The sequence below is a fragment of the Colletotrichum lupini genome, chromosome 6 (genome assembly GCF_023278565.1).
Source record: "Colletotrichum lupini chromosome 6, complete sequence".
Classification (NCBI taxonomy): Eukaryota; Fungi; Ascomycota; class Sordariomycetes; order Glomerellales; family Glomerellaceae; genus Colletotrichum; species Colletotrichum lupini.
Window position 1 is genome coordinate 1471050 of NC_064679.1, and position 23418 is coordinate 1494467.

Genomic DNA, 23418 nt, shown 5'->3' on the forward strand with positions numbered 1-23418 from the left:
GATGCTTTTGGAGAACACAAAAAGAGTGATGTTGATTGCCTGATACTCTTCTTGTATTACATATCGCGGGATGAGATGATGTGGAGAGCCTTAGACAAGACGGGAGATTGAATCCGTTAAGACCGGCGAGCCGCCGACATAGCAATGTTCTCAATTCCATTTACAACAGCGGAGGAGTAGACCGGCGCATTTTTCTTGCAAAGTACACGTCATGATCCGCAATCTTTCTCATCCGGGCTTGCCTATTGTCCGCAAACGTTGTGTGGTTTTCTATCACTCAGAAGGGCTCTCTTGGAAGTGATATTCAAGAGTTGAACCCTTATCGAGATCAACGCCCAGTCAAGATTTCGTTTTTGGAGCTAGAGAGACATAGTGCAAAGGCAAGAAGCAACTCTTCTAAGTCTCCTCTATGCTGAACTGAACATTGAAGGCCCTTAGAGTTTGAGACCAATAAGCCACAGTCTTACTGCATGGAGGTTGTGGAAGAATTTGCTTTTGTGGAACATTAACAAATGCATTCGGTACCAAACACGACTGGGCTTCAACATCGTTAATCCAATGGGATAACTTACTGATTAGGCCTGGCTGGTTCAATAGTCATGTCGATCTTCAGCGTCGCTTCCGAGAAGCCGATACAAGTCGGAGTTCCTTCCGTCGAATACGATTCGTTGAGATAATGGTAAGAATTGCTATGGGCGTACTGACTTCTCCACTGTGGCAGTGGTCGTGCGGGCAAGACACTTTTATCGGGTAGATCATCTATCTCGATAAGGGATCTACCGAGACATGGTTCTTCGAGGAGGTCCAACTGTGCCTACGGCCGTATCTGAAGCTCTTGGGACCAAACAATTAATGATGAACTTGGTCTAGTTTGGTTTACCATTTCGCAACGTCTGAGCTCTGACGATGTTCGCAGAGCGTGGCAGACATCCAGCATTCTCATTGGCAGTTGCTTCTGTTGTACGTTGTTCCAAACCATGGATTTGGTTCACAGATCTCGGGAGATGAGCTGATAGAATGTCTTTCAAACGGCCGCGTAGATAGTAGATCGTTTCTGAGAGCGTATGATATCGCCGGTTTGGAATGAAGCTGCGGGGTACTTTGAGACAATGTTAAGGAACGGGACGATCCAGTTGCCCGGCTATCGACTTGAACTAACCGCATGCCTCACGAATCACTGCCCGCCTCGGACAGCTCTAAGGTCCCTGACAAGCCATCTGTGAGACAGTGAGGCTGTCTTTCAGCGAATTAGCGTGTACGGTCGGCGGGGAGAGCCGTACCTGCTCAAGAGCTACAGTTTGTAGGAGCTCTTAGTGGAATTCCGGAAACAACAGTATCAAGAATCTCAGTCTTCCAGTGACATCATGGTGAGTGCGTTGAACAATGTCGATGCTCTGGGAACTTCCGGATGTGGATTCAAGTTTCTCGAATAATGGTTCTCTCACGCGTGAAGCTAAAAGCTTACGTCTTACAACTAGGCTTCAGGTGTGCCGGCTGGTCGGATAGTCGGACATTTCAGAGTTTGAGTTATGCTATGATGGTGATCGTAACGCAACGCAAACTATCGTGGCGTTTGCGAATCCGCCTCGATGAAGAGACAGTCATGAATCCAGTGAGACTAATCGTATTGGCTGCCTTCATTGTTCCATTGATGTGGCGGCCTACTAAAAGATCAGTCTACTAATCTCAGTATAACCAATCAGAGGTTTGATGCCTCAATTACCACCGACGTTGGTCTAAGAAATTGGTAAGACAAGAAGCCATACTCAATGTAGTGTAATACAAGGTGATGCGTGCATTTTGTCGGCATCTTTGGACAAGAACACGGCACGTGAGAAGCCGATCTATCTCTTCGAAATAGTATTACTGTGTCTGTAGATTGGAGAGGACTTTGTGTTTATCAGGTGAATCACGAGTGTCGCTGTGAATACTTCTGAAATTGTCCTCAAAAGAATAAATTCGACCACTTGTACAACCTCATCGGAGACCTGCTCACACGCACTGAGAATCCGTCTTATTTGCTTTGGTTGAACTTCCTTAGGTCGCCGACTCGACTCTACTCATTCTCGACTACTTCTGTTATATGTTCCACCACTATGCACCTATCTTTGGTCACACTTATTCTTGCTCCAAGCATAATCGGGGTCTTGGCAGCTGAGCAGGCGCCCCTCACCGGCGACAACGGCAGCTGTCTTTCATCCCCAAGCTACAAGTCATGTTGCCCCACACAAACATCTTCTGGGAAAGATGTTATCGGTGGTAGCACCTTCGAATATACCTGTGCATCCTGGCCATCAAACTCTTACAAGACTACGATCATATCTCGTACGCCTGCTCATTGCGCCCAGGCATGCGCCCAGGATCCTCAGTGTGTTGCAGCAGCCTGGATTAAAGGAAAATGTTATATAAGCACGAACGCTGCCTTCAAGCCCGTCACTAACGATAAGACCGACTCCATACTCCTCGTTAAGACAGACGCGGCTTTCGATGGTTCCACATCAGGCGGTACTGGCCACGATAAAGCAGCCGAGTGCGAGAACGAAAAAGACGTGATCCGGAGCCAGATGGCATCTCAGTGCGAAAGCGAGAAGCAAAAGCTTCAGACTGGCTGCAAAGATGATGTCCGGAAGGCGGAGGAGAGTTGCAATCAGGAAAGGACAGCACTTGAGACGAAGGCGGCCACGCTTGCACGGGAGAAAACGCAGTGCGAGGCCGATAAGGCGCGAGAGCTTACCAATGCCAAGGCGCAATGTGATGCCGACAAGTCTCGGGAGCTTACTGATGCTAGAACGCAATGCGATGCAGAAAAGTCTCGAGAGCTCACCGACGCTAGAACGCAGTGTGATGCCTCGAAGTCTGCCATCGAAAAGCAACTACAACAATGTCGAAATCAACAGGGCCAGGGTCAGAGCAACCAGCAAGGGTCTCCTCAGGAAGCTGAGTGCAAGACCACGTCGTGGCAAGCCATGTGTGGCAGTAGGCAATGCGCGGATAGATTCTCCATCGAAGGCGTCGAGTATGAGCGAAGGTGCGGCGTGGCCACAACGAACACGAGGCAGAAGGTAATCTCGACCGCTGTCTACCGTACACCGTGGGACTGTTTGAAGTCTGAGTGCAACGGAGTCTCGAACTGCATGGGTATTGGTTGGACTAATGCGTTCGTAAGTCTCCCGTTCTGGCTTCAGACCCACCCTTGCCAGAGTTCAACTTGGAAGTACACGTTTGCTAACGGTTTTGGACGTGAAATAGAATCTGTGCCACGTCCACCTGCATGCGAACACTGTAGGAAAGGTCCTCAAGCCTGTTGGTTCACACCATGCTCTATTCAAGGTGGACTGGAAACAGCCATTCTAAGAATAGGTTAATAATTCGAGGAAATTGTGGAGGAGGTCATCCCCTGTGGGCAATAGGTGATGGCAGCATCCAGCTAGAGTAGCAAGAATTTCCAAGGCCATGCAGACTGTTGAAGACAGTGAGCAAAGGTTTCTTTCCATCAACATGATTATTCCTTCCAGTTTGATTAATCAATTGTCTGAGTCTGGGTATGTTATATGCTGAATATGGCCGATCACGCCTCTCATCTTATTGATGTATCTGGTTACCGTCAACATATCAAAGCTGCTTCATTGATGAGGTAAGGTAGGCCACGTAAGCTTAAATAACTGACAACAAAGACTGAACAACGATTGCTAGAGGAAAGGGCTGTCATTACATTGATCTCATTCTGTTCGTGAAGGCTATTCATTCTTCCCTCTCGAGTACATAACTAAGCACGGCAGTACCGAGTCGGAAGCAAGTTTCTAGAAGTTGTCTACCATAACGCCGCGCAAAAAGGAATCTTCAAATCCAATTTAGCCATTCCAAACGCTTGAAATCGAGTTTCCGACATCATGTTAAAAAATCACGGTGTTGTAGCATCAGGTTTGGCACCTGGTAGCATCATGCGAAACGTCCAGCCCTGAACTTCATAGACCTCGCGCGTGACCTTCTTAAGCCAAACGGTCGGCACAATAGGAAGCCAAAACTCGCACGTCTCAGTCTTGAGTATCTCCGATCCAGCAGCCCAAGATGCTGAGGCGCCAACTGCATCGCCGGCGGCAAGCTGCGCGTGAGCTAAGGACAAATGTATCGTCGCCGCCGTGAAGCCGGCTTCTGCTTTGAGAGCGTGCATACGCTGAATCTCTTGCAGGGCGTGTCTCCATCGTGCTACGGCGACGTTCTTATCCGACCTGAAGTGGGCTATCCGAGCTACAGCGAGGACAGCACGCATGTGTAGCTGCTGATCAAAGAGCGTGTCTATACCAATCGGAGTGGCATGTTGTGTCTCGAGCTCTCTGAGTAGTAGTTCCGCTGCGTCGAAGTTTCCGAGTCCGATATTGAACTCTGCCGATGAAAGTAATAGACGCGGATAGGCCCTACGTGAAAGTTCGGGCTTGTTCGAGCTACTCAGCTCTGGCCGGAGAATCTCAGCCGCTTTGGAGTATTCTTCCATCTCGCAATACATGTCTGCAAGTCTGCTCACCAATAGTCGGCGTGTGTTTCCCCGCAGCGGTTTGGTCATGTCAAGGGAGAGAGTCTGTTCGAGGGAAGCCCTGGCGGCGGCGAAATTCCCGATGGATTGGAAGAAACGCGCTGCTGTGCTCTGGAGTCGGAATGTCACTTCGGTATCCAGAGTTGAGAGCGGTAATTCCGCCTTCCATTCGTAGATGAGCAGGGAGACGTCATCGTCAGTGCACTTGATCTTGTTCTCCATCTGAGATATGTGAAGCCGTCCATGGAGTGAGTGGTCCCGCCGAGTAACAGGTCGTGGGCCACGCCATACAAAGTCGCGTATGTGGGCCTCTGACTTTGTGAATTCTCCATCATTGCGGTAAAGAACGCTGCGAAAGAGCACAACTGTAGCGTGGAGATAATAAGGCATAGACTTTCGCAACAATGATCTAGCCCTGTCCACAGCAACATGGCGCATGGCAACTGAATCCCTTTCGCAGAAGAAAAGAATAGCCTCAAGGACTTGTGTTCTAAGTGGTGTTGGGACTTTGTACGCTCTAGTCGTCTTCTCAACGATAGGCCAGGCGGCCAATTTGAGTGGTTCAGACCTGGACGATCAAATGTTAGTAGGGAAGTCCCCATGTCAGGTATCATCGTCCAGAATTAGGCCATACCAGTCCGTATTGCCCTCATAACATGGTGGACAAACAAAGCAAAGCACCTTCAGAGCGACTGCCCCTAGCTCTTCTACAGTCCTCGGTCGTAAGACGCGGGACAGGAAAACAGAAAATTCGGGGCATAGTGACAAAGCCAGGGTGTCGTTATCCAACCTGCGTTTGATGATATTAGGGCTCTCTATGGCACATGAATACTCAACATCGTCGGAAATGAGTCTGACAAGCTCGTTCGAAAGCCCAAACTTGTGGGCATCGACAGCGTCTATTTCTCCGTCGGCATTCCATCGACGCTGCGGTCTTCGCACACCTTTAAGAAGGACCTCAGGGATTTCGACCGCGCCGAATGCTTGAAGTAAGAGCAACAGCTGATCCGCTGCCGGTATAAGCTCTGAATAGTCGACAAAGAGATTATAATAAGATGATTTCAAAGATGGATCTACGGCCGTGGATAAGTATAAGCCCAGGGAGGGAAGACTGAGGCAGCTCACCACGTAGCTGACTTAGAATGAGACGTTGTACTACGTCCGCGTGATCCGTGACTTGCGGAGCAAGAGATAGTAAATGATTGAAGACTTCCTCATCATCTATGTTCAGGTATCGCTCATAACTTCCCGGCATAAGTCAGTTTTGCAGGTAACTACATGGGTAGTGCACACTCTTGAGTCTTACGTGGAGGGCGGAATGTCTAAAGGGAGCCAGAGAATCGATCCCAGACCACCCAATTTTCGGGCGATTTGAATATACTTTCTTCCAGAATTACGAATATCCGCATAGTTTGTCTGTCCGTGAAATGGCTTGGCGATATGTGGTGGAACTGAGGCTTCAGGATCCAACTTGGATCTCAGGAATATTACTATGCAAGCCAACCGGCGACGCAAGTCGGCATTGACACGATCGTCAGAGGCTACCCAGAAGCCATCGACGTTCTCGCTGAAGACCTCATAAATCTGCTTGACGGGCGCGAGGTCAATGGAATCCACGGACAGGGCCTTGTTCGTCCGCTGGTTGCGTGGCGTGATTTGATACTGCACGTCCCGGGACAGTGCCTTTGACTTTGCCAGGAGTCGGCGGACGTCTTCAAGGTGGCTGTTGAGGGCAGGGATCAACTCTCTAGCTCGTTCTTCGTCATATTGCTTGGATAGAAGCCGAATCGAGCTACAGAGACATATAGAGTTATCCATCGCGCGGCGACTCGGAGCATTTGATGGCGACTTGTGCGAGAGAGGCAATGGCACCCCCCCTTTCATGCAGAATTTGAGCTCCACCCGTGCACCTCGGCTTTGGTCGGATTTGCGGAGAACCGACCCGCACTAGGAGTTATCAATCAACTAACCCTTGACCTCTGTCCACATTTACTGACAGAGACAGTTAGACTGCGATTCATTTAGTTCTTTATCAGCTTATCAGATCATGGCGGATCCCGTGAGTCCGCCGAGCACCGGGAGCATGGCTCGGAGATGCTGCTTCGGAGCACTTGAATGCTGAGAATACTATGGACGAGTGAGGAGGAAACCCGCTTCAAGACTTTCTAATACTCACTATTAGAACTTCCTAATCATCTACTGAATTTTTTGAATGATCAACGATGTAATGGTCGCACGCTCCCCAACTTGTTCCCCGTTGCAGAATCTTCCCACCATTTTGTCCGTGATTGTTCAACATCTGTGAAACTAGCAGGGCCTTAACCATGATCTTTGCCTCGTTCCAAGAGTCAACGAGTTCCTGTTGCGAATAATCATACAATAAGAACTTAGAGTGTCTTGCTCAGATTTCTCGTTCGAGACACGAGGAAAAGGTTTCGCAGTTTCGCTAGATAGCATCGTGACTAAGATCGTCTCGCTAAGGTTGCTTAGTATTAGTATCCCTATTACAGGGTAGTTAGTTCGAACCGTAATTAACAAAGAGATTAATTAAACTATATAAATATCTACGTAGGTATAAAAAGGAGGTTCTAATTATAAGTTAAGCTAGCTATAATAATCGTAAATAGGGCCCTTAATTAGCCCCTATATAGTTAATTATATACCGCGGTCGAATTAGACTTCTAATCCGATACTAACTTTCTCTTTTTTTTATTAATTTAACTACTACGGTTAGAAGTATAATTCGACCTCGGGCCCGTTTACTAAGTCGTCTCCTTTTCCCCTTTTTCTCTACTCTTTTTATATAACCTATCTTTTTATTTATATAATAACTTTTTTACTACTTATGAATTACTCTAATCCCTTATTTAGTACTACTTTTATAAAAGCGTTTACGAGGTTATTTTTATTATTAATCTAATAGATCTTAAGTATCTCGCGCCTTTTATACGATTACCTAAGGGTTATAATATTAATTATAAGCCTCTTTTCTTTTGTCGTTCTTAATTTAACGAGGCATTTATATAGCGAGTAAGAATCTATATAAATAACCGTTAGAATAAGTAAAAGGCTAATTCGATTAGTAATTTTTTTTAATATCGTTAAAATCGCATAGGAGAAGTTAACGCCGTTAACTATACTATAGACCTCTAATACTAATATACTTCTCGTTACCCGCTTATTTTTAGTTAACGAGTAATAAATTATATTACCGTATATAATAAATTCGCTCTCGCCCATACTCTCGTTAGCTAGGATAATAATATACCCTAATTACGAAATAAGGTTATTATTATTCGTAAATAACCTATTAATAAAGACGTAGAGCTTACTAATTATAAGGTTAATTAGGTAATAAATAAGACCTCGGTTAAGATTCGTTTATTACTACTTAAGCCGCTTATTAAGTACCTCGACGTTTTATTTAGTTAGATCTATAGCTTATACTACTTTAATATAATTAAAAGTCGCCTCGGGCTAATAAATACTTATAATATATACCCCTTGCGCGAGCTTAGCCTTATACTACTTCTTAACGTTAATTACGTTTAGATTAACGAGGTTAATTTTCTCGCCCTACCCCTTTTATTAAAAAACGACGGTTTCCTTTTTAATTATAAGAATCCCGCTATTAAATACTAGGGGGGTATTTATTATAAAGACCTCTTTTAGCTTCGCTACGAAGCCCGCTTTTTAAAGCTCTTTATCCTCTTTTTTTATAAAATTAATATTAAATAGGCTTAATATATCGTCGGTCTATATTTTAATAATCCTAAATTAGTTACTTTCGTACTCCGCGATTAGTAAGTACGGGTCGTACGTAGAAGTAATTATTAATAATTAATTTATATAAAAATCGTAATAAGTAGCCTATTAATAAGTGCCCGATTTTACGAGCCTATATAGTAGCTTAAGTACTTTAATAATCGTGCCTTTTAGGTACTTATTAATTATTTCCTTTAGTAAATAGGCTAGGATTCTCTTTATAAGCCCTATGGCTAATTAGGTATAGGCCTAGGTAATATCACGGCTCTAAATCTCGTATCCCTTTTTCCATAGCGATGCTATTAGTACTATTATTAATCGTTAGCTATAGCGCTATATAGTGGGCGATTATATAAGTAGCGTCGCCTTTTTAATATTACCGTACCCCTAAATTACGTATCTAGACTTCTCGTACGGCTAAGGTATTCCTTTCCCTTTAATCTTATAAACTATTTGTAATTTAAATATATAGAGGTTTATATATTTTTTTAAGTCGTATAAGATAAATTAATAAACCCCTCGATTACGAAGAGTATCTATTTTAATAAGATCTAATCCCTTATACGGCTTTTTAATAATTATAATTACGCCTTCCTTACGTAGTTTAACCGCTAGCTCGAAATCGGCTTTCTCTTTTACTATATAAAAAGTATTAATTACCTCGTCGCTAGTAATAAATTGCCGTATTAGGGCTTACCGTTATAGTCTTTTACGACGTCTTACTAGTAGTATTAGTACTTTTTTAGTAATTTCCTCTTCCTCGTTATTTATTAGTACTACTACGACGATTTCGTTAAGGATAATTTCTTATACCTCTACTACGGGTTATATAGTTTCCCCTAGCTCTTTTTCTTTTTATAAGTTAGAAATTACCTCGTTAAGATTTATATAGTACGGTCTAACTACTATAATTAATATTTCGAGTAGCTAGTCGCGATCTCTCGTAACTATATAAGAGCACTCGTTAATAAAAATTAACTTATATAGCCTAGTTTATTATTAAGTAATTTCGCGCTATACTCGTATATCCGAATTTAGTAATATATCTAGATTATCCCTTATATTAGGCCTATTACGCGTAGTAATTACCTCGTTAACTTACTTTTTTACGCTTACCTTGCGCAGTACCCGTATTACTTTTTTAACTACTCGGGCTCATTAGCTTATGCTTAGTAATAGTAGCGAGGCTAAGGTCGTTCTTAAATATGCTCTAAATACTAATAGTATTAGTATAAGTCCGTTAGGCCCCATAGCGTCGTTATAGCATTTGAGTACTATCTAGAGGCATTCGTCGTTAGTAAAATCCGGATTTTCCTCTTTAATAATTCTAAACGCCCTTTTTAACTACTAGTATACCCTTTTTACCTTTTTAATATTATAGTACGCTTTAACGGGTACGACTTTTAATTATATACCGTAAGCCGTCGTATTATCCCTAAATTCTACTAACTTAAAGCTAGTACTAGCGTTAGTTCTAATACTATCTAGCGGTCCTTAGTATATATTAATCTAGCTTTTCTATAAGGCTACTTATACTATCTTTACTTATAAATCCTAGAGGAATTGCCCTACTTAGAAAGATATAGCTACGTCGATTATATATAATACTAGCTAACTATTTAAATAGAAAATATCGACGACTATTTCCTAGTTAAAGTTAAGCTTATTACGTAATTTAAACTTAAATTTGCGTGGGCTCTACGTATTTATTTAGTATTAGTAATATACTTTTATTAACTACTCTAGCGCCCTTATCTCGATATTATTATTACTTAATTACTTTAGGAGGTTATATAGCCTCGTAACCGACGGGTACCCGAATCTCTAGTATAGTTTTTTAAGCTCACTTTTCGTTAGGTAATTAATTAACTTCGTATCGTTAGTAAGCTTTATAAACGTATACCCCTATCGTCGTTCGACTATTTTAAAATACTTATTACTAAAGATTTTGTTCTTCGTATTATTAAATATAATACCTAGTCGATCTATGTTTTTTAGATATAAGAGAAATGGGGTATTAATGGGCAAAATATAGAAAGTTATTGTTCCGAAGTATATTTCTATTTCTATTATACTTAGGGTAACGATTTCCTTACCTAGGCTAAAACTAATCCTCGTAATACCCGCTATTAATATATTAAGCGTTACTAGCGCGATCTTTTATAGCGCTTAGAATTACCCTTTTCCTCTAGTTAACTATTATAATACCCTAGTATTTAGGATAATCCTATAGAAATTATTTAGGCTATACCTTTTGCTCGTATAGAATACTTATACGAGCTTAGTATTCGAGAGATCTGAGTAGTATAAAAAGGACCCCTCTAACTACCCCTAGATTTGCTTAGTATTATATTCCTTATTTTTAAATATTAAAAGAGATAGCGTCTTCTCTTTAATCGTTAAGAGAATAGGCTTCGGCCCTATTAGATTCGCCCTTTTAACTACCGCTATATCCGTTATCTAAGGGACCTTCCCTTACTATTTATAAATAAAAGCCTACTTATTAAGAGCTTTTACTACCCTCTATTCGTTTAGCCTCGTATATTTTTTAAAAGCTAACGGGGCAAAAAAAGAGTAGTTAATATCGTCGATTTCGTTATAATCTAATTCGTTAGTATAAGGGGTAAGATCTTCCTTATCTTCCGAATCTCTTATAAGGGGTATATACTTTAGGCCGCTACTTTAGCTACCGTTAATAGGTTCTGTGCCCCCGGATCTGCCCTTATATATAATAAAGAATTAGTTAAACCGACGAGGGCTAGTTTTACTATTTATTACCCTCGACTTTCTATACTATTTATATAATTTAGTACGCTCTTCCTCGGAGTAGTTACTTAACTAATATCTATCTTTTTTATAAATATAATATTACTTTTTTTATTACCCTACTTATAAGTTAAATCTCTATCTATTTAATAAATCTAGGCCTCTTTACTAGTAATTACTATATTTAGCCTCTTTTTCCTTTTTATTATACGTTCGATTAACTTAATATTATTAATAAGGGCCGTCGTACGCCTAGAAGTAGGTTTAGTACGGCATTCTTATTTTAATATTAAAGCTAGATCTTAGCCTCGAGCAGAGCGTCTCGTAGTCTTTAAGTACTTAGTATAGGGTTATTTTTACTTTTAATATACGCTAAATTACGGTATAAAAATATCCGACTTTCCGCTCGTTTATCCCCTTATTTAGCTAGGTTTTCGCTAGCTTATCGATTTAATTAATAAGCTCTTTAAGGATCTCTACTCGTAATTTACCCTTTATTATCCTAGTTATAAATATAAAAAAAATCGCTTATAACTTAAATAAGAGCTCTAGGTTCTTATCGTAGGTCTTAAAGCGGCTTCGGATTACGTTAATTATACTAAAAAAGTCGTTTCGATCGAGATTACGTACCGCTTTATAATAGTAATTAGAGGCTTTATTTATAAGTACGATATTAATTACCGAATAGTACTAGTGTTCCCTAATTCCGACTTTTTCGTAATAATCGTAAAATATCGTTAGGGTTTCTTATAAGACCTTATACTTCTCTTTAGAGTATAATTTCTTTTTTAAGAAGATCTTTTTAAAGTTTATAAATTACCTCGTATTTATCGCTAGATTTTTGGTATTTATATGCGATCCTTGCGTCGCTACGTACTATTAATAACTTCGGGTCGTCTACCTCCTTTCCTATTAACTAATCGGCGCCGAATTTCGTATTAGTAATAGTAACGAGTTATAGATCGAAATAAGTAGAATTATTAATTATTATACTTCTAGCACTATATTTTACCCCAGTATATCCTTTTATAATAATAAATTTTCGTTAGTAATTATAAGGAGGAAATCTAGGTCGTTTACCCTTTTTCTAAATTCGTTAAAACGATTATACGCTTTAATAACTTATACTTAGTTCTATAATACGAATTCCTTTTCTATAATTATTATTATTAGTATTTCGTATAGCTCTTGCGATTATAATTGCGCTAGTAATACCCCTCGCCCGTAAAGGAATTTATTAATTACTTTCGTAATTCCTAGGCTTACGCTTACGAACTATTCGTTTAGTTAGTAACTAAGGTCGTTTATAATCTCGTAAAATAGGGGTTACCCCTATAGCCCCTTTTTCTTATAAACCTTAGTTAAATAGATTAATACCGCGTTAATTTACTTACTATTAGGCTAAGCTAAAATTCTATATATCCACGTCCCCTAATAGTCCGGGTTAATATTTACTTATTTATAAGGGATTAGGATTCTATTTAGGATCGGGTTTCGTCCTCTTCTTCCTTACCCTAACTCGCTAAGGGTCGTACTCTAGCTTATACTTATATTAATAGTCGCTAGCGTATTTAATCTTAATAAGGATATATCTAATCTACGTACTAATTATAATAAATCCGTACTTTCGCTACTTAATAAATTTATCGGGGTCTAGGAGATTCCTACTTCCTCTCGCCGTCTCGCTACTACTCTCGTTTTTACTATTTTTAATAATTACTACTACCCTTCTAAATTACTAGCTATCGTACTTATTAAGATCCTCCTTTTTGTTTAGTAAAAAAGGGTAGGTTTTAGTAGTTCTTTTTAATAATAATAGCGGTAGACGTTTATATTATTATAAGAAGATATAGTAATTAGTCTCGGGATCTTTACTAGTTACCGATTTTCATTATCCCGTATACTTTTAGCTTCCTAAGCCTCGTACTTTTTATAATCTCTAAATAGCTTTTTTAGTTAATCTTTTAAAATTAATAATCTCGTACCGGGAGCTAGTATAAAAAAGAAGCCCTTTAGCGGCCCTCTAGAAGATTCTTTTTTTTTTTTTTAAATCCTTATCTTTTTAGCCTTTTTTTAAACTAATAATAACTTTAATAAGAGGTCGTAAGACTACTTTAGAGTAGCCGCCTTCTTCTTAAATTAATCTTTAAGATCCGTAATACTCTTAGCTTAATACTATTAGGACCTTTAAATCCCCTCCTCCTTCGTTAAACCGTCCCCTATATTATATTCTTAAGTAATACCCGGGGGGTAATTAAGGGAGCTATAAGGAGGTTATTTAGATTACGGGCTTAAGGTCGTACCTATAAGGTCCTTATAATAATAGACTTTCCTATATACTATAGATCTCTTAGCTTAATAACTCTTATAGGGTTACTTTTACCGCTAAATAAGAATATTTATATTTAAAAATCCCCTTTTTTAATCGCGCGGTGCTTTTTTATACCGTATTTTTACTAATTTAACTAGTTAATTTCTAATTATAGGCCGGCTACGGAAAAATCGTTTAGTAAAAAAGCTACTCGGGGCGATAGCAAAAGGCTAGTTACTTAAGCGGTTCCGTTAATTAACATAGTTTAATATAATAAATATCGACCTTTTATAAGTAATAAAGGGCTACGATTACTTAATTCTGTACGGTATTCGAGAATTACCTCCTTTTTCGTCTACTTCTATAAGGTTAATTAGTACGAATCTCTTATTTTATATAGTATTAAGAGGTCGTCTTTTTTACGTAACAAGATACCTTACTAATCTATAATAATAGAGTTTAATTACTAATTAGTATTAGTATCCCTATTATAAAGTAGTTAGTTCGAACCGTAGTTAATAAAGAGATTAATTAAACTATATAAATATCTACGTAGGTATAAAAAGGAGGTTCTAACCGTAGGTTAGGCTAGCTACGATAATTATAAATAGGGCCCCTAATTGGCCCCTGCGCAGTCGGCTATATGCCGCGGTCGAATTGGACTTCCAATCCGATAACATTAGTCACATTGCTGGCTTCGCGGCCGCCGTCATCTTAACGGGGCTGCATCGACCAAACTGGGCAAAAAGAATACCAGCTTTGATGAGCTTTGCGTTCGGACTTTGGCTACTAGATCGTACAATCAGAGCCTCCAGGATGCTTTACAATCTCGTCAACAACTCTGTCGCCTTCTATCCGCTCCCGGATGGAGGCACGCGCCTGCTTCTCAAAAGGCCAGGCCTCCAAGCTGCCTCACCCGGGACTCATATCTTCCTGTGGATCCCGCGGGTCCATATCTATGAGAATCATCCCTTCACAATCGTGAACAATGGACCCTCTGGCTTGGAGATTGTGATGAAATCTCACCAGGGTTTTACCAAAGCTGTCAGCAAATTTGCTACATGCCATCCTCGTTCTACGGCGTGGGCATCGGTCGATGGGCCCTACGGTGTATGTCCCAACATGGACAACTACGACAAATTGATCTTTATCGCTGGTGGGAGTGGAGCGGCTTTCACGTTTGGCCTCATGAATCGGATCCTTGGACAGTCTGAAAGACCTAAGCTTCAGTCCGTCGAGTTTGTGTGGACTGTCAGACGTACAGGTGAGTTGTATTGCATACTCTTCTTTCGGTGCGTTTCCCTAACGCGGCGATAGATCATCTGAAGTGGTTCTCCGAGCATCTCAGTAACCTCATGAAGATGGGACCGGCTGTCAGAGTATCACTCTTTGTCACAAACGAAGAGGCAACATCAAGCTCAATAGCCCCGCCATACGATATCGCTCACGATGTCGAAAGTCAGCTACTTTCTGGAAACAGAACCCTGGGTTATGGAGCCGTATCGAGCTCCGACGATACAAGTAGTCTGCTTGCCCGAACAAACGGCCATGAAGTCGAGCAGGCTTATAACCTCCATTTTAGAAGGATGGATATAGAGTCGGTTATCAGTGATGCCATGCAGTTTGTTGAGAGTCGCCAAAGAGTTTTGATGGCCACTTGCGGCCCAGAATCGCTGATGGAAGCTGTAAGGGATTCGGCGGAAAGTTGGCGGAAGAGGCGAGACCTTCGAATAGACGTACACTCTGAAGACTTTTAGACGGGGAACTAGAGATATCAAGCTAGAGCTCAAATCACGAGCGATAAATTACAAGTTTCTTTTACTTCCATACAAGACGCTATTACTTGCCAAAAAAGTGACATGGCAAATCTCACGAGGGGTAAATGAGGCATCCGTCCCAGGGAACCCAAAGCCCCTGCTGTCAGCCGGCACGATGCCACCCAAGATGCGCCCACTTGTCTAAAAGCCGCCCATGCCCATCATAAATGGGTCGCGTTGGGGCGCTTGCATTAGTGCACTTCGCTAGGATTTCAAGGTGTGTGGAGCCAAACCGACGCCGAGCCACGGTCTGGGCGGTTTATCTGATGTACGAACAAAGATTGATAAAACTTGATCCTCCTGCGCCTCCTCGGCGGTAAACTTTGGCCCTTTTCATGCTCAAAAATCTCGTCTTTTCCCTATTATCTCCTAAGCCACTTGTAGCTGCGCTCCGCAATGGTCTCTAAGGATCCAATCGAGCGGTCTCTGCCCGTTGCGAATGGCGATGACAACGCCTCCCCAACACGATCCGAGACCGACGAGAAGGGCATCGCAGACGCTACGACTTATCCTTCTGATGATGCTGAATCAATCAGAGACTTCCCATGGACGTGGAAGGCTACCGCTCTCATCTGTGGTGTTGCCCTCTCCTGGGGCTCGTCTTTCTCCGAGAACACCCTTGGCCCTCTCAAGAGCACTTTGATCAAGAATCTGAATATCAACAACTCTCAGGTAAGGTTTGGAAGTGAGGTCTTACAGAGAAAGACCTTTACTGACTATTTCTAGTACGGAGCTATTTCCTCGGCCACATCGCTCGTGAACACCGTTCTTCCGATTCTTGGGGGTTACGGGCTCGACCACTATGGTGTCGAATGGTAAGCTCTTGTCAAAGTTTTCATTCTATTAGAGGAAAACAAACAGCATAAGGCCTTTATTTGCTAACATGATATCAATAGGGGTTCTTTGGCGTGCTCAGTAGCAATTTTCATCGGCGCGGTGATATCAGCGGCTGGCTCCAATCAGGATTCATTTGCTCTAGTAGTCGCTGGCCGAGTAATCATGGGTTTTGGCAGCACTGTTATCGAGACATGCACATCTAAGGTCGGTTTTTCTTGAGCGCTATGACGTTGTCAAACTTCAATCAACAACCTGGCTAACGATGGTTGAAGATCTCGGCCCATTGGTTCCAGCATAAGGGACTCGGTTTGGTGTACGGCTTAGATCTGTCGATCGGTACGTTTCTGCTATTACATGTACACGACAAGATGCTTCAGAGATACAGATACTGATGTTTGGTCTGGATTTAGGAAAACTCATCGTCCTCATTGCGAAAGCCACCGCGGTCCCTATGCGAGATGCTACTTCATTCTGGGGCTGGGCGCTCTGGATCCCCGCCATCGTTTGTTTCGCCAACCTTTTGCAAAACATCTTCTACGTCTGGTGGGTCTGGACACGTCCAGCCTGGACTCGTATGCCCACAGGCCAGGAACGAGCCATGGAGATCACTCGCCGTGAACGTCTGCAGGCTGGTAACACCGAAGTTGCGACTACCAACACCAGCAAGAGTACCCGCACATTGCGAGCTCTTCCTGACTGGAGCTCCCTCCTCCGCGTCCCTCGCTTCTTCTGGCTCGTTGCCTGCACACAAATTCTCCAAGCTGGTGTGGTAGGGGGGTTTAACGGTCTCAATGCCGACATCATTACTGAGACTCGAGGTTCCACCGCTCAGCTTGCTGGATACACATCCGCAGTGCAACAGGTCATCCCTGTCATCTGCGCACCATTGATCGGCTCTTACTTTGACTTCTTCGGTCACCGAATGGTGTTTGTCAGTGTCACATCTGCCATTTGGATTCTGGTTTATTGCCTCATTGGATACACCCAGACGAATGCTCTTGGCTCCATGGTCATCGCATCTGTGGCTTCGACAATGAATGCACTTCCCTTCTTGGCATCGATTCCCCTCATCGTCCCTGACCAGCTCGAACTTGGACTCGTATTCGGAATCTGGAAGGTTTTCAATAATGCTGGAAGCGTCATCGTGGACATGATTGCCGGAAGACTGCAAGACATAACCCCTGGAGGCACATATGAGCGTGTCATCGCCTTCTTTGTGGCTGTCAAGGGTCTGGAGTTTTGTCTCGGCCTGTTCTACGGGATCTTGGACCGAAAGTAAGTTGAGGTTGCTGAAACATGATATGCACTCGTTTGGTTTACTAATATCCATGCCTAGGTATCTTTCGGGAATTCTTAGCATCAATAACAAGAAGCGGATGGGACTTGAGAAAGAGGGCAAGCTTGAGGACTGCGTTGGACGTAAGCCATCTAAGGTATACACGGCAGTAGGCATTAGTCTGGTCTGCTCGCTGATTATCATCGCCTGGGTGCTGTTCATTAAATATTCCATTTGATGTTTTTGCATTGAGATAATGTCAAAATTGACAGCATTTAGCTTTACATATTGCTGGACAAGCTACTGCATCACATTTAGGGCAGCAGAATGAGACACAAGCTCTTTTTCCGCAACAGAGGACGTACTCTAAGGTGCTTACAAATATGCAGACATGTATTTAGCTATGTAAGGGGATAAGGAAGTATCATGATGAGACTTTTGGCCGCTGGAGAAAATTCCCAATGCCTCAAAGCGTGTATCGGAAGTCGGGATGCCTATCACCCTTCTTTCCTTGGTCAATCTCTCGTGACCTCTCATCGATACTCATGTTCTCCCTCTTCTTGTTGATTCTGTTCAGCAGATTCCACATGGTAAAGTAGCCAACCGACGCAATCGTAATGGTGCAGATAGAGACCGCATGACCAATCGTGTATCTTCCGTCCGAAGTAGTGATGCGGTAGATCTGTCCAGCCATGATACCAGCGCTGTTTCCGATGGTTTGTTGTAGGCCAATCGCTGTGGCACGCTTGAAGTACCCAGCGTTGCTGTTCGAAATCCACGTGACGTTGAGGCCGACAACACAGTAGATACCCGTTGCCGTGACGAAAGTCGCAAAGTAGAGGACCGAAGTTGACTTCATGTTTACACCAAGCATCAGAGCGTAGCCTGTGGCGGTGATCAAAGCCATAGGAACCATGAAAAGAGCACGCTTGTTGATCTTGTCCGAGATGTAAGCAATAGTGAGGTAGACTGCCGATGCCCAGATGTAGACCGGCACAGTCAGGAGCTGGGTCTTGATGCTGCTGTATCCAAACCCGCGGATGATGACTGGCAAGAAAGTTCCGAAGCCGAAAGAGCAGGTGTTCGCGCAGAATTGGCAGCCAGCTGACAGCCAAACCTTGGGATCTTTGAATGCGAGTTTGACTTCTTGTTTGTCGAACGATTCCGACTCACCCTGGTAGACCCTGGACTGCTCAGCACGGATGCGCATCAGCGCCTTGTCATCTTCGGTAAGCCATCTGGCCGACTCGAAGCTGTCAGGAAGGAGAAGAATGAAGGCCAAGCCAACCGCCACGGAGATGACACCTTCAATAAGAAAAAGCCATCTCCATCCAGCCAAGCCGCTCGCACCGTGCAAGCTTGTCAGCCCGTAGGCCAAAAGACCGCCAAAGGCACCAGACAACGCAGACGCAACGAAAAGGTATGAAATTCTTCGAGCTTGCTCCTCGCGCTTGTAGTATGTGCTAAGGTAGAGCGTCAGGCACGGGAAAAGACCACTCTCAAAGACACCAATGAGGAGACGAGTTGCGAGAAGACCGGCATAGTTGGTGACAAAGGCCGAACCGATAACTGTTGCGCTCCAGGACAGGATGAAGAATGGGATAAGTCGACTCGGCCGTGCTCTCTTGAGAATTAGGGATGCCGGGATTTCGAAGGTGATGTAAGTTACTGAAGTCCGTGTGAGCTAGTGTTATTCGTTTGTAGAACAGGGTGTGTCATCCTACCATAGAACACGGTGACAGCGACATTCAGCTTGTTGCCCGTGAGGCTTAAGTCCTCTGTCATGCCTGCAATTGCGGCGTTGCCTATATGTAGATCCGGACCCAATTAGATTTGGTTGATTAGAGTAAACCTTTGAGTTGAGACTTGCGTACCGATATTGCTGCGATCGAGGTAAGCGACTAAGAAAGCAATGATCATCATTGGTGAGAGCCATGCGTCCAATTTCCTTAGAAGACGCTTTTCCGCAGCCGGGTCGATCGTGAGGTCGGAGCTCGCGGCTGCCGAATGGGGCTCGATATCACCATCTTTGGCGTCCATTGGCATCTTTTCCGAAGACATTGTTCTATGTCCGGCGGTTTTTGAACGTCTAAGTTGATCAAGCGAATTGAAGCAATTATGTTGCGACTCTGTATAGAGCTGACGACATGTCCATATGACTAGACATGGTATCCCTCAAAGGGCATATATCTACCTTATGCGAAAGATGCATCACAAAGGCACGGTGAGGTCACTGCATTCGCCTATCAAGCAAAGTCGGCTTTTGACCGACGCACATGGCTAGCCATCGGGAAATTGGCAAGCTTATCGTCGCATCGAAAGACCATCCTTGTGGTCTAGCGGGGGCAAAGCCGGGGAACGTAGGATTCTTATCTCTTAGTCCGCGAATAGCCTAGAAGCGCCGAGCTTTTCCTTTCGGCAAAATGTGGAGAGACTGATAGCCAAGTCTCTTTGGCGACTCGAATACCCCGACATCGCCCTCTGGTCCGTACAAAAGAAACCCATTTACCGATCTTGCAAGCACGCGACAATACTTCGGCAGACAGTCCGAGCATCTTCTCAATGGATACCCCAACGCCCAGGACGACTAATCCGAAAAGTCCGATTATTCGCAAGAGGAAGAGAGGTAGGCATGCGGTTGCGTGCGAGTCGTGTCATCGGCGCAAGCAGAGAGTGAGTGAGCTTGCAGTCTCAATTCATCTTGGCACGATACGATGGTCTCATCGAAGCCATCTCTTCATTTCCTGACAGCCTACATGAAGCACCATTACGCTGAGATTCCATTTTGAGTAGTCTTGCTGCAAACATAATTGACGGCGCCAATGCTGAACTCAGTTTGACGACGGCTTGCAGGGCTTCCTCAGACTCTAAACCAAATTCTATCATCTCACTAACTTCACCTCATCAGTGCAATGGTTCGCGACCATGTTTCAATTGTGAAAGGCGAGGAGTCGGTTCGTCGTGCTCCTATAGTCACTTAGTCGAAGACGATGGCCCGAGAGTGTCTCAAGGCCACCGCGATCCTCTCATGACTTCGCCGAACGCCAACTTGGCGACCCCAGTCTCACCTCCTTCCACGAACGCAATCCCTGCACGAGATGCTGAGCAACCTGATAGCTCCTCGAATTCCAGGACCTTCCCATCAAGATCTTCGAGTCGCGGCGGAGGGCGGCAAGGCGAGAGTGGCAGCCAAGATCAGTCCTCAGAAAACCTCGTCGGCAATCTCTTCAAAAGCCGCGATGCGCCATCCTTCTTCGGCTCTTCATATTTCGGCCCTCAAGCCGCCGCAAAAATCATTCAAGCGCCGGCTCCAGAGCTATCAAGTGGTCTCAGCTCAAAACCCCAGGCGGGATCAACTCATTCATTCAGAGAAGAGAATGGCCCCTTCTCTCAGATTTGGGATCTCCTCGGACTGCTACCGCGCAAGAAGTCCACAGTCGATAGGCTGACGGAATGCTTTCTTAACGAGCTCAACTGGGCGATTGACGCCGTTCAGCCAACCTCCTTCAAAGCCAAGTACGAAAACTTTTGGTCTCGCAAGTTCGGCTTTGATGACTTTGCCACGATCGATCTTCGCTGGCTGGCCTTGCTGTTTATTGTCTTAGCCTATGGGGTGTTGTTGGATTGCCCAAGGCCGCGGAACAGGGAGGTTCAGCGTGAGGTCTATGACACATCACAGCGGTTCTACTGGGCTGCTCGGAGAGCCATTGTGATTGCCCCGACTTTCTATGGCGAGTCAACGGATCTCGTGCGAGCTGGTGTTCTGGTCACTCGGTATCTCATTTACACCCGTCGTGTACCGGAGTCGTGGCTCACAACGAGTTTCGCTATGCGGATGGCTCAAGCGCAGGGCATGCATATCGATGGTGAACGGTGGAGACTTCCCAAGAAAGAAACAGAGACCAGGCGACGACTATGGAGTAATCTCTACATGCTCGATAAAACCATAGCACTAGCTCTCGGCCGGCCGTTTGCTATTGTTGATCAACAGTGTCTTGTTAAACAGGCTTCCAATGTCTGGCTAGACGACCTAGATGACGAGGAGGCTGCCTCAGTCCCAGAAGCACCCCTTTCTGAGCCAACCGCGAGCGTCTTCAGCCGGCTCGCTCACGAACTCGCCGTGGTCGTAGGCAAGATTCAAGAGCGATGTTTCGGTCTGTTCACAGTTTCATATGAGACTGTTCTCACGCTTGACAAAGAGATCGATACCTGGAGAGGCAGGCTACCACCATATTTCGAGTTGGAGGACCCGGACATCTCCAAAGACGACCGTCTCCCTTTCCTCCCCTGGCAGAGATTACATCTGCACAGCATGTACCATTTCACAAGAGTCACACTACATCGACCGTTCCTTCTCCGCCAATCCATCACAAATCGGTACAGACACAGTCACGACGTATGTATAGCTTCCGCCTGCGCAGACCTTGACATGGGTCTCAGAATGTTCAATCAACCTCTGAACGACCGCTTGAAGTGGAGTCTGGGACCACATAACCTCTTCAATAGTGCTCTTGTCCTGGGCATCATAGCTGTCCGCGACCCTCACTCTCGACGTTCTCAGGCCATCCTCGAGGACTTATCTGCATACTGCGAGATGCAGAGAAATGACGTCTGGCTCAATGAGTTTGCCCTCGCTGAAGTCAAAATAGTTGAGCTCTGTGTCAAAAAGGCAAGGCAATCTCACCCGCCACCAGCCAACACCCTAGTACCGCTAGCTCTGGCTTCAGCTTCACCTAGCAGGCGCTTCTCTCAGCCCGTTGGCCAACCGCCAGTAATGGAGACACAACCTCAGTTGCCAGTTGAAAGTCCCGACTTTGATCCTCTGATGGCTGGTCTGGGACTTCCTTACAGCACGACAAGCGCGCAGATGACGTGGGATGATCCTGGATTCTTTCTTCCCGAGAGCGGAGACCTATCGCAATGGGAGCATGTTATCAACACTCTTATGCATGATCATGCAAGCATGTGATCTCAGCATGAGTTATAGAGTGGCAATTTGGAAATTATGAGGAAGTCGCGAATTTAGGTCTACATTTAAGCCAGTGCAAAACTTATAGACAGGCATTTCCATTACTAGATATAACATAGCATCATCTCAAATGTTTTACCATTAAGTATAAAGTATCCGCTGTTGAGACTAAGTAAAATGAAATAACAGATGAAGCCTAGCTTTCCGGTCTTAATTCGGAAGGTCGTGAGCAGACTTTTACGAAATCTAGTTGAGACACCTAATCTTCTACGACCGCTCAAGTCGGGCTGCTAGAACGTTCGCCCGAAATATGAACAATAGAAAGAGAATATTGAAGTTTCATAAGTATAATTGGTTTTGCTTTCTAAATACTTCGGTATCTACACTCGCTTTTGCCGCTGTCATAAGTACAGTAACTTTTCCCAATTTCCTTACGCAGCGGGGCACTTGTCTCCGTTCTGGGGTAGTCAATTAGTATATGAAGGTTTTCATTGGAAAAAGCTTCATGTAGACTTACCTCGGAAATGTCACCCGGCGCAATGCACTTGCAGCCATCCTTGTTGTAGCGGACGCAGCACTGTCGATACAGTTAGTAACTTGTCTCAAACGGACCAATTCATCTACAAGACCACTCCTGGCCTCGAAGTGGCTTTCGTGAACAGTGAACATTTCGGTTGGCGATTAGCAGTGTGACTTACCCAGGCACCGGCGCAAGCGGCTCCAACACCACCGCAGTTGCTCTTAATGCACTCCATACGGACGTCAAATACGCTGTTGCTGCTAGTGCGCTCAGCGGCAACGCTGGCCATAGCCAGGGGAGCGGTGGCGAGGAGGATCAGCTGGGTGATGGTAGAGAACTGCATGATGGCGACTAGGCTGTTTAGTTGCTGAGAGAACTGGATGGTTGATTGACTTGTTGGGCAAAGATTGAGTATTTGACTGGTTGATTGACTGTTGACGAGGAATTTCACCTGCCATGATTACTGATTCTAGCTCGGTATTTGTACTTCTGATATGGGAAAATACGGCATTATTGCCATCCGGCGTCCGGCACTGCCTTCTCCGGTCGTTGCGGTGGGCATAATTCTTCTTACCCCGGGGGCTAACGACAATTAATCTCATTCAAAAACTGATGCTGTGTTTAAT

The 23418-nt window shown here is 44.1% G+C and overlaps 9 protein-coding genes across 9 annotated transcripts; 4 read left to right on the plus strand and 5 right to left on the minus strand.

The window, feature by feature from the left end:
- Positions 1-116: 116 nt before the first annotated feature.
- Positions 117-1810, minus strand: CLUP02_11932 (uncharacterized protein; the record flags this gene model as incomplete). Its single annotated transcript, XM_049290897.1, has 11 exons — positions 117-194; positions 258-359; positions 424-466; positions 573-704; positions 781-866; positions 906-1089; positions 1172-1217; positions 1296-1350; positions 1383-1474; positions 1563-1635; positions 1724-1810. The coding sequence occupies 11 exons, from the start codon at positions 1808-1810 to the stop codon at positions 117-119; spliced, it is 978 nt and encodes a 325-aa protein (XP_049148042.1).
- A 286-nt stretch (positions 1811-2096) lies between these two features.
- CLUP02_11933 (uncharacterized protein) lies at positions 2097-3354 on the plus strand (the record flags this gene model as incomplete). The annotated part of the gene is made up of 2 exons (XM_049290898.1): positions 2097-3161; positions 3250-3354. 2 exons carry the CDS (start codon positions 2097-2099, stop codon positions 3352-3354), a joined length of 1170 nt encoding a protein of 389 aa, XP_049148043.1.
- A 547-nt stretch (positions 3355-3901) lies between these two features.
- On the minus strand, positions 3902-6808 carry CLUP02_11934 (uncharacterized protein; the record flags this gene model as incomplete). The annotated part of the gene is made up of 8 exons (XM_049290899.1): positions 3902-5099; positions 5166-5556; positions 5657-5775; positions 5838-6379; positions 6442-6478; positions 6509-6541; positions 6608-6658; positions 6732-6808. 8 exons carry the CDS (start codon positions 6806-6808, stop codon positions 3902-3904), a joined length of 2448 nt encoding a protein of 815 aa, XP_049148044.1.
- A 3393-nt stretch (positions 6809-10201) lies between these two features.
- Positions 10202-10441, minus strand: CLUP02_11935 (uncharacterized protein; the record flags this gene model as incomplete). The annotated part of the gene is made up of 1 exon (XM_049290900.1): positions 10202-10441. A coding segment is annotated over one exon (240 nt), but the record flags the coding sequence as incomplete, so codon positions are not given.
- A 3568-nt stretch (positions 10442-14009) lies between these two features.
- Positions 14010-15130, plus strand: CLUP02_11936 (uncharacterized protein; the record flags this gene model as incomplete). The annotated part of the gene is made up of 2 exons (XM_049290901.1): positions 14010-14637; positions 14691-15130. Coding segments are annotated over 2 exons (1068 nt in total), but the record flags the coding sequence as incomplete, so codon positions are not given.
- Positions 15131-15586: 456 nt separating this feature from the next.
- CLUP02_11937 (uncharacterized protein) lies at positions 15587-17541 on the plus strand (the record flags this gene model as incomplete). The annotated part of the gene is made up of 6 exons (XM_049290902.1): positions 15587-15862; positions 15917-16005; positions 16087-16231; positions 16300-16363; positions 16438-17302; positions 17364-17541. The coding sequence occupies 6 exons, from the start codon at positions 15587-15589 to the stop codon at positions 17539-17541; spliced, it is 1617 nt and encodes a 538-aa protein (XP_049148047.1).
- Positions 17542-17769: 228 nt separating this feature from the next.
- Positions 17770-19364, minus strand: CLUP02_11938 (major facilitator superfamily transporter; the record flags this gene model as incomplete). Its single annotated transcript, XM_049290903.1, has 3 exons — positions 17770-18971; positions 19028-19108; positions 19178-19364. The coding sequence occupies 3 exons, from the start codon at positions 19362-19364 to the stop codon at positions 17770-17772; spliced, it is 1470 nt and encodes a 489-aa protein (XP_049148048.1).
- A 373-nt stretch (positions 19365-19737) lies between these two features.
- Positions 19738-22272, plus strand: CLUP02_11939 (fungal specific transcription factor domain-containing protein; the record flags this gene model as incomplete). Its single annotated transcript, XM_049290904.1, has 3 exons — positions 19738-19976; positions 20097-20218; positions 20285-22272. Coding segments are annotated over 3 exons (2349 nt in total), but the record flags the coding sequence as incomplete, so codon positions are not given.
- A 431-nt stretch (positions 22273-22703) lies between these two features.
- Positions 22704-23135, minus strand: CLUP02_11940 (uncharacterized protein; the record flags this gene model as incomplete). Its single annotated transcript, XM_049290905.1, has 3 exons — positions 22704-22730; positions 22790-22849; positions 22971-23135. 3 exons carry the CDS (start codon positions 23133-23135, stop codon positions 22704-22706), a joined length of 252 nt encoding a protein of 83 aa, XP_049148050.1.
- Between the last annotated feature and the right edge of the window lie 283 nt (positions 23136-23418).